This window comes from the organism of the source record quoted next, unplaced genomic scaffold (assembly GCF_019419815.1).
Source record: "Pyrus x bretschneideri cultivar Hongxiangsu unplaced genomic scaffold, Pyrus_bretschneideri_v1 Contig8, whole genome shotgun sequence".
NCBI lineage: Eukaryota > Viridiplantae > Streptophyta > Magnoliopsida > Rosales > Rosaceae > Pyrus > Pyrus x bretschneideri.
This window is the reverse complement of record NW_025999820.1, coordinates 7,748,433-7,763,830: the sequence shown is the minus strand read 5'-3', so window position 1 is coordinate 7,763,830 and position 15,398 is coordinate 7,748,433. Positions and strand designations below refer to the sequence as shown.

The 15,398-nt window shown below is 37.5% G+C and overlaps 3 protein-coding genes across 3 annotated transcripts; 1 reads left to right on the top strand and 2 right to left on the bottom strand.

Moving 5' to 3' along the window:
• Positions 1-123: 123 nt before the first annotated feature.
• Positions 124-3,475, bottom strand: LOC103937827 (CDK5RAP1-like protein). Its single transcript, XM_009347794.3, has 3 exons — positions 3,144-3,475; positions 1,639-2,702; positions 124-830 (listed from the first exon to the last, which is right to left on the bottom strand). Exons 1-3 carry the CDS (start codon positions 3,458-3,460, stop codon positions 319-321), a joined length of 1,893 nt encoding a protein of 630 aa, XP_009346069.1. The 5' UTR covers positions 3,461-3,475; the 3' UTR covers positions 124-318.
• A 2,812-nt stretch (positions 3,476-6,287) lies between these two features.
• On the top strand, positions 6,288-8,697 carry LOC103937826 (probable ubiquitin-conjugating enzyme E2 18). Its single transcript, XM_048575813.1, has 6 exons — positions 6,288-6,551; positions 6,663-6,766; positions 7,044-7,146; positions 7,288-7,351; positions 8,076-8,164; positions 8,394-8,697. The coding sequence occupies exons 1-6, from the start codon at positions 6,522-6,524 to the stop codon at positions 8,487-8,489; spliced, it is 486 nt and encodes a 161-aa protein (XP_048431770.1). The 5' UTR covers positions 6,288-6,521; the 3' UTR covers positions 8,490-8,697.
• A 1,229-nt stretch (positions 8,698-9,926) lies between these two features.
• Positions 9,927-12,770, bottom strand: LOC103937825 (proteasome subunit beta type-4). Its single transcript, XM_009347792.3, has 7 exons — positions 12,633-12,770; positions 12,483-12,547; positions 12,220-12,296; positions 11,507-11,636; positions 11,204-11,363; positions 10,918-11,103; positions 9,927-10,319 (listed from the first exon to the last, which is right to left on the bottom strand). Exons 2-7 carry the CDS (start codon positions 12,542-12,544, stop codon positions 10,206-10,208), a joined length of 729 nt encoding a protein of 242 aa, XP_009346067.1. The 5' UTR covers positions 12,545-12,547; positions 12,633-12,770; the 3' UTR covers positions 9,927-10,205.
• Between the last annotated feature and the right edge of the window lie 2,628 nt (positions 12,771-15,398).

Genomic DNA, 15,398 nt, shown 5'->3' with positions numbered 1-15,398 from the left:
GATCTTCTTCAATTCATTTGATTCGACGGATTGCTATTTTTATTTCGAGACTATTTTTTTTTTCAAATATCTATTTTTCTAGTGGAGGAAAGAGGCAAATCATATCACTCTAAAATAGTCTCGAGAGTGAACCGATTTTCATCGGGAAATTTTGAAAACGATCGCCGTTTTACAAGCATCCACAAATTCTCAACCCTCAAGCAAGAAGCTGCTCCAAGTGTCGCCCTCGACAAAACATGAATAAACTAATCAGTAGTGATATGCTATACAAATAAGAAAAACAAAAAACTATTCTCCCGCATCTGTGAACAGCTCGGTTCAACTTCTACTTCCACAGACAACAGCTTCTTCCTCCACATTGTTGTAAAACAAGCTCAATTTACTTATCGCAACAGCCTCTCCAAATAGTGATGTTCTTGTTGATTTCAATATACGAACTTCAACATAATCACCCACTACGGGATTCCTTTCCTCATTTGAATCAGCATCTCGATGTGGTAACAGCACGTTAACAAAAGAAACTCTATGACCTCTATCACTCTTGCCCATGAGTTCTGTATCTGGAGCTTTCTTATTAGGTCCTTCTACTAAGACAAGTTGGGTGGTTCCCACCTGTGAGTCGTAACACTGACCTGTGCTCTTATGGAAAGCCTTGATAAGTTCCGCCAGCCTCCTCTGCTTCACATCCTCTGGAACATCATCATCGTAGTTTCTATTTGCATGGGTTTTATCCCTCATGCTATATGCAAAAATGTAAGCCATATCGTAGCCAACAGCCTTTACAAGGCTCAGTGTGTCGTCATGGTCCTCCTCTGTTTCCCCACAAAACCCTGTAATAAGAAACAAACATGTCAGAAGGGAATACAATACGTTTAAAGAGAAACGAGATATTGTAAGCTTACGATTATCTGGTAAAGGGCCATAACGACATTCATAAGAACATTCTTGTGCAAAGAAGGGCATGCTAATAAATACATGTGGAAAATTAATAAGAAATAACAATTCCGCTTTTCGGTTCAGATTTAAAATCCAGATCAAAAACTGAAAATACATAACAACATTATGTAAGGACATTGAAAAAGTGAGAATTCAATGCAATTCCCTAATTTACACAGTAAACTTAAAAAAAAAAGCAGCATAATCTTGAGAATACTAGAAAACAATCCACATGAAATTAGGACAAACGTAATTAACAGGTTTGCAGGTAGGATTCATCAGTTGCAGATAAATGAGTAGCTGAGAACTTTGAACTTAGTTTAACAAACATGAACCCACAGTTAAACATCAAAAGGAAAAGAGGAATGCACAACTCTAAACTAAGGACGAAGGATCAATTAACCAATCTCATGCATCGGTAGCCTTCCCAAATAAAAAAATCGAAGTTGATCATAAAATTCTGATATCTCTAACAACCTGTGAAGAGAGAAACTAGATATTTCAAGCAAAACCCTCCTTCCAAGAATATTTGAACACTACTATTACCTTGTAAGAGATTTCCACAGGGCACCACAAGTGACATATACAGAAATATGGTAGAGAGGGAAAACAAAAGCTGATAGTTTCTCCTCACTGAAAGTTGAATGCAAGTTTTGTAAGCAAGATTACCAGAATGTACAGAACATTGATAAGAACACTTACCACATATGAAATCACTGCTGATGCCCACATCTGGAATAATTCTCCGTATCTTTTGCACAAGATCCAAGTATGCCTCACGGGTATAGCCACGACGCATTCTTTCTAGCACTGCAGTACTCCCAGTCTGTGCAGGCAAATGGATACTTCTGCAGATATTAGGTCTGTCTCGCATTAAATACAGCAACTCATCAGGGAAATCTTTAGGGTGTGGGGATGTGTATCGGAATCTCATCTCTGGATATTCTGTGGACAGTCGATCCAAGAGATCAGCAAAACGCAAACCAACTTTTTTCACCTTGCACGTGCTGTAGAAGCCTTCGCTGTATCGCCAATTAGTTCCTGCTTCAACTTCCTTTTCATTCTCAGAGGCATCATTGTAGCTGTTTACATTCTGGCCTAGCAGTGTTACCTCTTTCACGCCTTCTTCCCAAAGCTCTCCCACCTCCCTCACAATAGATTCCACAGGACGCGAGCGCTCTCTGCCTCTAGTGAAAGGAACAATGCAAAATGAGCACATATTGTTACATCCCCTCATAACAGAAACAAAAGCACTAATTGAATTTTTGGAGATTCGAACAGGGCTAATATCAGCATAAGTCTCTTCCAGCGAAAGAAGAGTATTGATTCCTTTCTGACCATAGTCCACATCTTCTAACAATCTCGGCAAGTCTCTATATGCATCAGGCCCACAAACCACATCAACCATTTTGTCTGAATCGAGTATCTGGTCCTTTAACCTCTCCGCCATACATCCCAAAACTACAACTTTTGGAGGACGTTTGGACTGCGACCTCCCTATTTTAACATTGTCCTTCCATTCCCTCTTAAGAAACCAAAAATAATTAAGCCGCTGCCAAACCTTCTGTTCTGCATTGTCCCTGATAGCGCAGGTGTTAATAAAAATAACCTCTGCATTCTCAGGGACATCAACGACTTCACTATACCCAGCATTCTTCATAATAGACAGAACAATCTCCATGTCATTAATATTCATTTGACACCCATAAGTCTCGTGATAGATACGACCTATTGGAGCAACTTCTGTAGCAGTCACATTCACATTCCTACACAGAAAAAAAGGGAAAAGCTAAGCATGAAATAGAGTGTGCACAATATGAAATTCGGGTGTAAGAACATCGAAAGACGTTGATCAAGAGTTGCTGGATTGTCCTTTTATGTTCAATTTTCGTCTATGAACTATCCGGAAAATTTCTCCTACAAACATGGCAAAACATCACAGTAACATTTTGGACCAAATGCACTAGCATTGCTACATCTCTTATAACTCAACAGCCAGTTAATTTTGGATGTTTAAAAAAGCTGATTTTGCGCAACCAAAAAAAAACAAAGCTGCTTCTGTGCGGCAGATTATATAACAAAGATCATTACTTTAAGTCTTTCTAAGATAACCATTCGAATTACCGCATAAACTCCTTAAAATTTGACAAATACATTGAAATTTACAAAAATGACACTGTATGTGTGGCTATGAACTGTGGACTCACTGGGGCTGGGCTTCAGCACCGGTGAGAGCAGCTTGAGCGACGAAGTGGCGGAGGCTGGGGCCACCGGACTGGCCGGAGAGAGAAGAAGCGTTGGGACTAGAATTCGAGAAGCTTCTGGAGCTACTGCGGCCAAGACTCCTCCTTTGTGGCCGAGGCTGCAGCTGCTGGCGGCGGTGGTAGCATCGGGAACCGGACTTCTCCGGTCCCCAATTGAGGAACCCGAGAGTGAAGCAGGACGGCCTCTGGAACTTCAGGCGCAGCGCGCAGTGTGGGTTGTTCAAGATCGAGGACAGGGACGACGAGAGCGACGACGCCATTGGCGAGATTGTGTTCGCGCTTCTCAGCTTCTCTGCCTCAGAGAGAGTTGGATAGGACTAACGATTTACGACTGTCAGGAAAGAAACCAGTAATAGTGTGAGAGACGACATGTCGTTTTTAGTTGGGCCGGCCCAATAACGCTTCTCACTTGTGTTAACTATGGGAAAATAACATAAATGGCACCTGAACTTTCAGTTTTTGTGCAATTACCATATGAACTAAGTCCTTTTACAATTAAACATTCAAACTCCATCTTCTGTTACGATTTGGCATCCAAACTTCTACCCTTAAAAGAAAAGTCAACTATTTTCTTTTCATTTATTCTAAATCTCGTCGAATATGTGACATGAATGTGGGCGTTGATCAAGAGAAACGATGGCGATGACGTTAAAAAAGCTGTATTCATTATAATATAGATAAAAAAAATTATTAATTATGGCAAACTTGACACGTTTAAACACCACATGATTCTAAAATCGTACGGTTTAAAACATGACACGATTTCATGGTTACTCTTAAGATAAAAAAGATCAACGGTTATAATGAGGAGAGAAAAAGAATACTTGTAAAGGATATTAAGAGAGAGATTATATTCACACATCTCAAATTACTTCTCCCACATCCTTTTAATTTTTTAATATTTTCTACACATCACTAACACTTGATGGAAAAATATTAAAAAATTAAAAAAGTACGGGGAAAGTAATTTGGGATCTGTGAATATAATCTCCCTATTAAGAATGTCGACTTTCCAAGAATATAATCAAATATTGCAAGATTGGCTTCCCAATGGACAAATTATCCGGGAACACTTCCATTAATCAAGGCAGGAATATGCTAACCCTAATTATGTCCATAACTTAGAGGAAAAGTAAACTGATGACCTTACAAATTGGTTTTCTTTACTTGGTAGAAATATTCAAAGATACTAGCCCTTTGGGGTGTTATATTAGGAATTGGATCCACTCCAGACCTTAGCGTCCAAAGCCTAAGAATCAATCTATTTGGCTGCTGATTGGTGTGTAAAAGAAATCAAAGTTGTTGGTTGTGTGTCGTGGGTCAGGAAAATGAGTTAATAAAGACTGTTGAATTCAATTTGTGTGGCCCAAATTAGTTGATCCTTATGCTCCGGACACATAGGTCTGGAGCGGATCCAATTCCGTTATATTATATTATGTTAGTGGTAGGGTATTGAGTTTTTATCTGTGTGTCTGTTATTCGAAACTCTTCATCTTCTAAATTATTGCAATAGTTTCAAACTCTTTAATCTCTTATAATATATTAATTGGATACGTTGCAGGGTTCCGAACTTTTTACCTAGCCTACTCTTACCCACCGTCAGCATTGCACTAATACGAGTGGCTTAAAGATACTAAAAACAGTTATCAATCATAAAGTTGCCTCAGCTGCCACTTAGTTTTGATTCGGTTTTTGCTTCGGCCTACCATGCAGACTCATCGTTACAACAATAGTTTAAAAACCTTAATATTAAAAAAGGTTCAAAGTTCCAATCCTTCCAACCGCTGACAATATAGTCGAAGAATCAAATTCTTTACGAAAGTCACTTAAATATTCAACCTAATCCACCTGGTTGTGAAAGTGCTTGGTGTGAGCAAATATTCATGAAGTTGGGTGGAAGAAGTGGAACCTTAGTTCAAAGGTGCAAACTGCCTTTCGGCTTTCACTTTCTGGAGCTCTTCTTTCTAAGCAAAGTGGCCGACGCATATACTGAAAATAAATAATGAAGGCAAAGTGCATTTTCTTCTCTGTTGACGGAAAGTGAAGGCAAATAGAAAGTCCCTACATACAAGTGGTGTAAGCATGAACCTATCCAGATGCATAGATTAAAAAAGCATTTGCCACTTAACACTACAATATTACAATGTGGGATTTTTGTTTTAATTTGTAAGTGAGAAATTACGGGTTTGATTTGTGTAAATAAGTTCGATACTAAGTTATTATAGATGATTTGCTTTGTGTTTTAACTCAAATCTCTTACTGTTTAGTGTAATTTTATCAGTAGAGCATAAAAAGGAAGTGTCTGCACTTGCTGTTGTCAATTAAGTTAGTCACCTTTGTATATCCGCTCCTTTGCCTTGGAGAATCTCGAGTAGAAATCGCGCTCTCAATGTATATAAAACAAAACAAGTATTTGTGTTTATTTTTGTTCATTTTATACTCTAACGGAATTTTACGATAAGCTCACAAAACGATTTGTCATAATGATTACCTATCAAACTTATCGAACTGAATCTGAAATCTATCCTTTCAACAAGTAAAGATGGTTAAAACAAGGCTTTTTAGCCAAAATAGTTATTGAGATTGATATAACTTTTCACTTTGGTCATTGAGATTTAAATCAATACAATTGATTTCTGAGTTTGTCCACCGTTAATTATTTTGGTCATTCCGTGAAAAATCTCTGTTAAATAAGGAGAAAATGACCAAAATATCTTCAATTTTTGTCAAATCATTTTGGCTTATTGTTTATTAAATTGAGGGTATTTTTGTTATTTAGGTATTCTTTAATAGAGATTTTTCACTGAATAACCAAAATGCTTGACGGTATGCAAACTCAGAAATTACTTCTATTGAATTCAAATCTCAAAATCTAAAGTCAAAAGTTATACGAATATTAAAAATCATTTTAGCTAAAATGTCAAACAACAATAGGTAGGAACTGAAGTGTCCAAATACTTGAAAAAGTCCGACAACCACCACGACAAAGTCAAAAATAAAAAAGACAAAGAGAGAGGGACGGTGTGATGGCAGATCAAAGAGGCGACGACGTCGTCTACCGAGGCAGCACCTTGGCAAAGATAAAGAATAAAGAAAATATAAAAGTAAAGAAATCGGATATGGTGGGGAGCACCCGATACCAGTTGTGAAATCAACCGTGCCCTCCCCCTCCCCTCCCCTTGTCCTTTTCCCCCTCTCCCTCTCTCCCTCTCTTGTCAACACCTCCTCCATCCTCACATTCTCTCTCTAAAACTCTCTCTAAAACTCTCTCTCTCTCTCTCTCTTCTATTTCTCTCTCTCGACCAATTTCCGGAGAAAAGCATGACCAGCTCCTCCGCCTCTGGCCGCAAGGTTTGCCCTAATTTTACTCCCAATCACTTTTTCCATGCAATTTCTGTTTCTGGGTTTTGATTTTTTTATTGGGTTTTGGTTGTTGATTTTGTTGGGTTTTGGAATTTGTAGACTTTGAGTAAGATTGCTTGCAATCGGCTCCAGAAAGAGCTTCTGGAGTGGCAGGTCAATCCTCCGGTGGGCTTCAAGCACAAAGTCACCGATAATCTCCAAAGGTCTTCTCTTTTTTTTCTTCTACTCTCTGTTTGTTTCTCGAGAAAAGATAATTCATTGGAATTGGAGGAAGAGGAGAATTCGGAATTTACATAGTCTTACTCTTTTTGGGTTTTCAGTTTAAATTACCCCTTTTTGAACTGTTTTGTTTAGGGAAATTGAAATCCAACTCTTTAGGGTTTATGATGTGTATTTTTGTCCTTCAATGTTCGTGCTTTTCGGCTTTAGTTAAGTTGGTTCAATTTTAATTGTTGTGTTTTGGTATTTGTGATCCTAAAGGTGGGTGATTGAAGTCAATGGAGCTCCTGGAACTCTCTATTCTAATGAGACCTTTCAGCTTCAGGTTGATTTTCCTGAGCATTACCCGATGGAAGCCCCGCAGGTCTGTGCAAATTCATTAGATTGTGTGATATGACTTTGCTTCAAGATATATGTTGCGAATGATATTGTGTTGGGTGGACTTTGATTTTCATGAAGCACTTAACCGGTTTTGGGTCTGTATACTTGTGGCTGGTTTGAACAGGTTATATTTGTCCCTCCAGCTCCACTACATCCTCATATTTATAGCAACGGTCATATTTGTTTAGGTAATTTATGGGTTTCAGTTAAGCGTTTGATATCTGATTTGTATTTAGTTACAGCAAGAAAATGTTTCTTTTGCTTGATTTGCTGCATTCGCTCATTTGTTGAAACCTGAAAGTGATAGTTGTCTTTATAATGGGCTCACGTCTTCCTTTGTTGCTTCTTCTTGTATTTTCTTTCTTTTAACACACAATTTTATTATCATTGCTTAAAACATGTGGTAAGTGTTGCCTGAAAGTATGGTGCTTTTATCTCAATCTCTTGCTGAAAACATGCAGTTTTCAGCTAGCTGATATAAATTTTGTTTGAGATAATAAGGCCTTCACTCCTTTATCAGCTGTTGTGATGACTTTCAAGACCCTATTGCAAACGGGGAGGGATAAACTGAGGAAAAGAGAGGAGAGGGTAGGGAAGGGGGGTTGCCTATAAAGCTGGCCTTGGAAATCCTACTGAATGTTGATTTATGTTGTCTGTCAACTAAGCTAAATTTATCTTTACCGGAGATTTGAATAATTGGTAGATATTAGATACTAAACTGGGGACGCTATACTGCTTAACAACAGATTTAGGTTGTCATTACTTACTGCATGCTGTATCAAACAATATCTTGATCCATTATAAATCCACTGACTGAATTTTAGTTATACCGTATTTAGAACAATATATTGTTTCATTTTACTCTCACGGCCCTCATATTATGTGATCTATGGTTGATATGGGATTTTGTAGATATTTTGTATGATTCATGGTCACCAGCCATGACTGTTAGTTCCATCTGTATTAGCATTCTCTCCATGCTATCAAGCTCGACTGTGAAGGTTTGTGTTCCACTTCAATTTTTGTATCTTTGGTGATTTCAGTTCTTTTAACTAGCAAGCCTAGATCATGTCCCATCAATTTATTCTGCTAAAACCATCAAACGGGGAAATGACCGATCATTAATTTGTGAAAGATGGACATTCCCTTGTTGATTATCAATTCAATGGTATAGTAGATTCTAAATGTGTTGGGGATGTGTATCTGAAGCCCTTTTGTATATGCCTGCAGCAACGCCCAGAAGATAATGACCGATATGTAAAGAACTGTAGAAATGGCAGATCTCCCAAGGAGACGAGGTGGTGGTTCCATGATGATAAAGTGTAAAACCATGCACTGTCCTCCTGTTCAAAGGAGGACGAAGACAAAAGAAAAAAGGCAATGATAAAAACTGGGAGTTGTCCCAATTGCTCAGTAACTCTTATAAATTGACAATGCTCGGTACTTGTAAATCAAAGGGAACAATTTGTGTTTCGACCGATTTCTAAGGAACAAACTGAGGTCAGAAGTTGCTATAAGCTTATGATTTATGTCCCTTTTCTTCCGAAGTGCTCACCTCCTGTAAGGGAAGTGAGTACTGTTGGCATGTGTCTTCCCGATTGTTATACTATTCCAATATTGTCGTGTTGAGTGCCTGGTTTTTAAAATTTTCGTATATCTTCATCTGTGCAATGCGATATTGCGCTTTTCAAGATGTAAGATGGGAAAAAAGGCACCCAAATTGTGAAATCTAGTGCGCATGTATGTAATACTTATCTGTAAACATGCTTGAGAAGCAAGAAACATTATGGCTTCACCAAGTATGTGTTCATGTTGACGAGTGATTACGTACCGGCAAGCTCAAATGAGTGATATCAATTCTAAGAAAATTGCCCCAAACAATTAAGTATTTTAGTTCATCTTTATTTATGACATTGCATATTTTTGCAGTAAGTGAACACGAGTTTTTTGAACACGGTAAAAAAAATTATAACTTGGAGTTCATTTCTATATATGACTGCCCAGGTTGGGATAGAAAATTTTACGAAGGTTATTCATTCATAGGGTGTGTTTTACATTATACAATAATATGAACTGTTAGTCCCTGGTTTCCCAGTTGTTACTTTCATTGAATTGATATACAGTACATTCTCCAATTCTTGGTTAAAACTTAAAATTTTAGGCTTTAAATTAGCTTCTTCAAATGTCTTATCTTGTGCTTGTGTAGGTTAGGTTTTGATAAACCTAGCCCCGATTTTGAGAGAATTAACTTAAAAGTTCACATAGAATTTGTAGAAGAAATTGGAACAAGAAGACTAATTTAGCCTAGATTTCGAGAGAATTCACTTAAAAGTCCACATGGAATCTGTAGAAGAAATTGAAACAAAAAATTGATATTTCCATTGTCTGTGGACGAGTCCAAAATATCACTAAATTGATGATGTTATTTGGAGATATGGTTTGTGCATGATAAAACTCCATTTAAAATTTCACATAATTTTATTCCAATACACCCCTAAGCCTATTTCAAAATGAAACTAAACATATTACTTTAATTTCCTCCAATATCTTAACGAGAATCTGAACTAAATCTATGACAAACATTTTCAGAAAAACAAAATTTTTTGTTTGAAAACTTTGTTCTTGTGCATTTGTGGTTAACTATCACGTTAAAATTTCACACAAAAAAGATAAAATTCATGCGAAAAGAAATGAAAGTCGTGTTCATAACAAACTAATTTGCTTTCACATATTTAGCATGAAATGTAGTGCGCAGTGCAATTATTGAGGGTAAAGAAATATATGACAAAAATAATTTCTTCCAATGTAACATAAAGAGAGCGAAAATCTCGACCGTCTTATGGTTCTGGTTTATTTTCTGGGCAACTCTGGAAGTGAAATTCTATGAATCTCTTTCGTCTTTCAAGGTTTACAATTTGTCTTGAACATGCAATGCTTCAGGGAAAGTAGTTCAATTTAGCACACATTGTGCACAATGCATTCCAACAACTCGAGAAACGCATCAAACAGTAGCTCATCAAACAGTAGCTCCTAGTTGGCTCTCTACCACGATCCTTCAGCACCCAATGTTGGATTCTCGAACGCAGAGAAACCCCAGAATGTCTTCAAAGAGTAGGGCTGTGAAATTGTTACGCCTTCTTCGGTGATTTTAGCTATCTGCAATTACCAAGTTTAAAATGTGTCATCTTACTAGCACCGATGCATGTTCAAGGGTGACAATAAATTAGTAGGAAGTCCTCAATTTACTAAGGATACTAATTTTTGAACGCAAAGACTTTCCCACTACAGTTATAATCATTTCGAAAAGTGTAAGAAAATGTGTAGAAATGAAACAATTATATACTTCCTCAACCTCAATCTAGAACACTTCCTGCACTAAAAAATGAGCGCAGACAAGGAGGAAGCATACTCCTAGTACTGTAGCTTGTCTCACATAACTACAGAACGACAAATCTTTAGCAAAAAGAAATATTTGGACGTGCACGTGTTGAAAGACAGAGAGATATGAGAACTTACATGGACAATAATAGCAAGGTTTATAAATGCTGAAAAACATCAAAGACGACAGACGGGCAGCTTTATATGCCAGTTAAAGAAAATAAACTGATAGACAGATAAGAATTCCCACAGGAATTGCTAGCAAAAAGGTCTAAGCTGTTCTTAACAGCCTAAAAACTATGAAATCTGTAACTTATAACATTGTCATTATTATAGGGTGCCAAAAGACAGAAAATAACGTTTAAGTAATCACTACCTGAAGCTTGTTCACAGCAGACCGATCTCGATAGAGAAGGACACGCATGCACTTCTCCAGCAGCTTTACAGCCTCTTCGAAAGTCAAGTTCTCATGCCACTCATCACGAAGAATAGGCCGTGCAAGGTGATTTCCAAATCCCGTAGCCACATGATTGTCCTCAAAATTTACACCTATCATGCTAACCTGAATAAAGATAAAAAGTATTACAAGCAACTAAGTCAACTGATTCAGGATGCACACAGCACACTACAATGTGTTAAGGGAAGGACTAAGGGAGGTTTACCATGCCAAGGTACTTCTGTCCATTTTTCACTCCACCGAGGACAAGAGAGTTCCACAATGGATTGAACTTGTTACGCCTATTGTACATCACACGGGTCAAATAGTTGTGCACCTCTTTAGGTCCCAAAGAGTTCCCATCATCCCACATGTTGTCATACAGGCTACAACCAGAAAATCGAAATGAATAATCCTAAACCAACTGTTTCAAATAATAAAAGAAGCTTAGAAAAAAATCACAATGGAAACATTATAGAAGGTAGCCAAACGCTTATTTTCTTAATTTTTCTTATTCAATAATGCTTACACAAGTTCATCAAGATAACGTAAGAGCTCCTGAAAGTCACTTATTTCTCCACTTGCACCAAGAAGAGAATGCTTTCCAATTGGCTTCATTCTTTCCACACTCTTGTATCGCAGGGTAGAGCCATAAGAACCTATCAACACATCCATCATTTTGATACTGTTAAGAGACCTTAACAGACACATAAAAAGAAACAGACATGGGCGTCTAACTTTTGAGTCATGAACAATAGGATCCCCGACGCTAAAAAAAATATATGATGTCTATGACTGATAAAGCCATAACCATAACGTAAAAATAGGAGATACTGTAAGAAAACCTCAACAGACACATGAAAACCACATTAGGTGATCTAAAAATCCAGTCTGACCATTAAGAGCCGGAGCAGGGCACTATACAAGAACACAAAAACTAATGTATCTAACTTTGAAAAGACTCGCATTTGAACTGTTTCTCCTTCAGATAAAGTGAAACAAATACGACAAGCCTACACGAACAACTCCAAAGATTTCACAACAATTTTCACTACAAGAAGCTAAACAGAAATGGCGGAAAGAATCCCACTTTTTTCAAACACCAGGAACAATATATACTCAGCATTAACATCAAATCTTAATTTCCCGTAACCAAACAAGAAGCTAAATCAAATAATGGACCCAAAAATAAAAATCAAAACTTGCTTTTGTGATGCAAGGGTAATGGAATTGGAAGCTAACCTCCCATATCAGCAGCCATCAAAATTCCATCTTTATACTTGAGAGCCACAACAGATGTACCAGTTACATATGGGTACCTTCGATCAAACAAATTATAAAATTAAAAAAAATAAAAATAAAAAAATAATAAAAACACAAAATAAAAAATTAAAGGATTGAAATTTTCATACAAAAAGCTAAATCCGCAAAACCCCAGTTACCCAAATCCCCAGACACCAAAAATGCACATAAAAACTTAAAAATCAAACGTTAAGAAAGCATACAGGGTTCTCTGCGAGCCTTCGGGATTGCACAGTGGGCCGGGTTTGGATTGGGTCGACTCCATTAACTGCTCAAAGATAATTAGAAAGTTAAAATCAAAGTAACTAAACAGTAATCTGGGATTTGGAAATCGAAGGTTGCTCCAAACTTACACTCGTTTTTTGTTTTCAGGGAGTTTGAAATCGCAGTTTTTTCCAGCACCTCTGTTCCGTTGTATTTTGCACCGGCCTGTGATGTGGGCTTCTTTCGTGATTTTCAATGAGTTTCTGACCAAAAACAAAAAAAAAGGGGTACAAATAAAACTTTTATTTTTCTTTTCAAGAAATTGCAAATCCGAATCAGCTTAAGGTTTGAAAAGCCCAGATGAAAATGTACTAAAATTTTAGGCCCAAAAGTCCATCAGCCCAGTTCATTGAAAAAAACGAGTGTGTTGTTTTAGAAAGTGATAACATGTGAATCTTTGCCACTCGCACTTCTGTATGAGGTTCGATCTTTTAGTCAATTGATAATCAAGAACTGAGTTTCGTTCTTTCGGTCATTCACTCTTTGACTTTAATATTAAGGATAGAAACTAAAACATTAAAAATAACATGTCACCAGATCCATTCCCGAACATCTTTCTTATGTTAAGTATTTTGTTTTAAGTCATATTTTGAAAAGATTACGTTACTTAGTTCATTTTGGTTTATCCTCGTATATACTCTCCAATTTTGTGTTGTTTTCTTGTTTCTGGGAAGTTTCGGTTTTCCTTGACGCATAAGGATAATGGTAACTTTCTTTGTCTTTCCTAGTTGTAACAGTTCTTGAGTTTCAATCAGGATTTGGTTTTAGTTTTCCCTTTTCAGATTAGGATTTGAATTTGAGTTTCCTTGTGTAGCAAGTAAACAAGTAGTGGGTCTTTTTTAGTGCCTATATGTAGAGAGAAGCTAAACCTTTCTTTCACTTGTACTCTGAGCATAGGAGCAGAGACACTACAACTCAAGCCGTGCTGCATCCGAAAAACCCTTTGGGCTCTGACCATGGCTAAATTCGCCAAACGCTTTTGCTCTGTTGGGCGAGAGCGAAAGCGAAGATGTCAAGGAACTCATCGAGGTGGTTGATGAAAGGGAAGATGTTTCGCTTCTAGAAGCCTTGAAGAAGAAGAATGCGATTGCAAAGAAGGAGGCCGATGCAAAGAAGGAGAAGGAGGCAGCGGAGAAAGAGCGTCTGCAACGCGAAATCCAGTTGAAAAATAAAAAACCAAATGTGAACGAAGTCTTCGTAGAAAACTAAAGAAGAAGTTGGAAAGAAACCAAGACGACAACAATGCGGCAGCTGCTGAGGTTACAAGTACTACTGTGATTGTTCCTACTGAGAACAAGTTTTCTGCATTGTGCACTTTGAAAGAGTATGAGAAAAAGAAGGGAGAGAATGACAAGTCCGCCACTGTCGAGCAGCCCCAAAAGCCTAAATATCAAACCCAGAAGCATAAAGATCAGCTTAATAAGTGGATTGATAGTCTCCAATGCAGGCAAGGATTGCAGATGGCGCCGAGATTGGATGAACCATCAATCTGATGCCAAGGTTTATGTCAATTGTTCACAGCAAGCGGAGGTGGCGGAGCTGGATATTTCCTGAATGCCGCGGAATTTGCAGTCCTGTAACAAATTTTATCAAACTTTCATAGTTCTTACTTGAACTATACTTTTTTGCAATAGAAGAGTCAAAGAAGCCCTATTTTCTTTTTTAAAAAAGAAGAACAACCGGTGACAAGCCACGTTTATCTAACTGACCTAAACACATGCATGCCCCATGATGTGTTTCTTTAGCCAAATTCAAATAATACCAAATCCAAAAATAGTTGCAAGAAACAAAATTAGACTAGGCGTAGCCTAGTTGGTTAATAATTCAGGAGTTTTCTTAAATGATAAAGCAATGTTATACACCTGGATTCTCGCTCTCTTATTTTATGGACAAAATTATATTGTTTTAAGGCAATGTATCTCTCTTCAACATATCTTTATTCGATTTTTGCATATATGACTAAAATTTCACGATTAAACGTATTATCCAACTATACAAATTCCCTCATTTAAACAATATAAATAGGTCATCAAATCATGCATAGAGTTTGACATAAACATTGCACAAAGAATTGGATCGATCATGAACCTTTGATGACTCTAAAAACATAAATACGCTCTACCTAGTTCGCCTACACATGAATTGCAGACTTGGATATTGTTCGTAATGGCTAGCTCTTAGTTTGTACCAGCATGTATCATGTTCATTGCCAATATTGTCATCGTCAACATTGGTGCGACAAAAGGCGGATGGCTTAATGGCAACATTTTACGGTGATAAGCAGGGCGGAGGAACCCTTGATAAGTTTGATTTGTGCTTATAAAGAAATAAGTTATTACTTGAAATATGTACGTATAATATTAGTCAACCCTAAACCTAATACGTCCGTTTTTGTATTAATATGCCAACTATATACTAATCCAAATTTATCTGTAGTGCTTACTAATTTTGGATCTTACATGCATTCAACTTTGATTAGCGGGGAGCTTGTGGATACACTGATACGAACAAACAAGGCTACGGGGTGGAAACGACAGCCCTAAGTTCTGCTCTCTTCAACAATGGCCAAACTTGAGGGGCTTGTTTTGAGGTTACGTGCGTGGATGATCCAAAATGGTGCCTACCAGGCACCATCAAAGTAACAGCAACCAACTTATGTTCTCCGTCCAAAAAATCCTAGTGCAAATTGGTGCAATGCTTCTTCAAAGTACTTTGATTTGTCCCAGCCGATGTTTCTAAAGACTGAAAAATTCGTGGCCGCTGGAATAGTCCCTGTTCACTTTCAACTAGTGTCATGCTCTAAGAGGGGAGGGATCAAGTTCTATCTCGGTGGGCGCCCTAATTGCCTACTTGTG

Coding starts and splice junctions, on each gene's coding strand:
- LOC103937827 (XM_009347794.3), bottom strand. CDS start 3,460: ATGGCGTCGTCGCTCTCGTCGTCCCTGTCCTCGATCTTGAACAACCCA. Junction 2,703..3,143: donor GGTGCTGAAGCCCAGCCCCA/GTGAGTCCACAG, acceptor TTTTCTGTGTAG/GAATGTGAATGTGACTGCTA. Junction 831..1,638: donor CAGCAGTGATTTCATATGTG/GTAAGTGTTCTT, acceptor TTCTTATTACAG/GGTTTTGTGGGGAAACAGAG.
- LOC103937826 (XM_048575813.1), top strand. CDS start 6,522: ATGACCAGCTCCTCCGCCTCTGGCCGCAAG. Junction 6,552..6,662: donor CCTCCGCCTCTGGCCGCAAG/GTTTGCCCTAAT, acceptor TGGAATTTGTAG/ACTTTGAGTAAGATTGCTTG. Junction 7,352..8,075: donor CAACGGTCATATTTGTTTAG/GTAATTTATGGG, acceptor GGGATTTTGTAG/ATATTTTGTATGATTCATGG.
- LOC103937825 (XM_009347792.3), bottom strand. CDS start 12,544: ATGGAGTCGACCCAATCCAAACCCGGCCCACTGTGCAATCCCGAAGGC. Junction 12,297..12,482: donor GAAGGCTCGCAGAGAACCCT/GTATGCTTTCTT, acceptor GTTTGATCGAAG/GTACCCATATGTAACTGGTA. Junction 11,364..11,506: donor CGTTATCTTGATGAACTTGT/GTAAGCATTATT, acceptor TTCTGGTTGTAG/CCTGTATGACAACATGTGGG.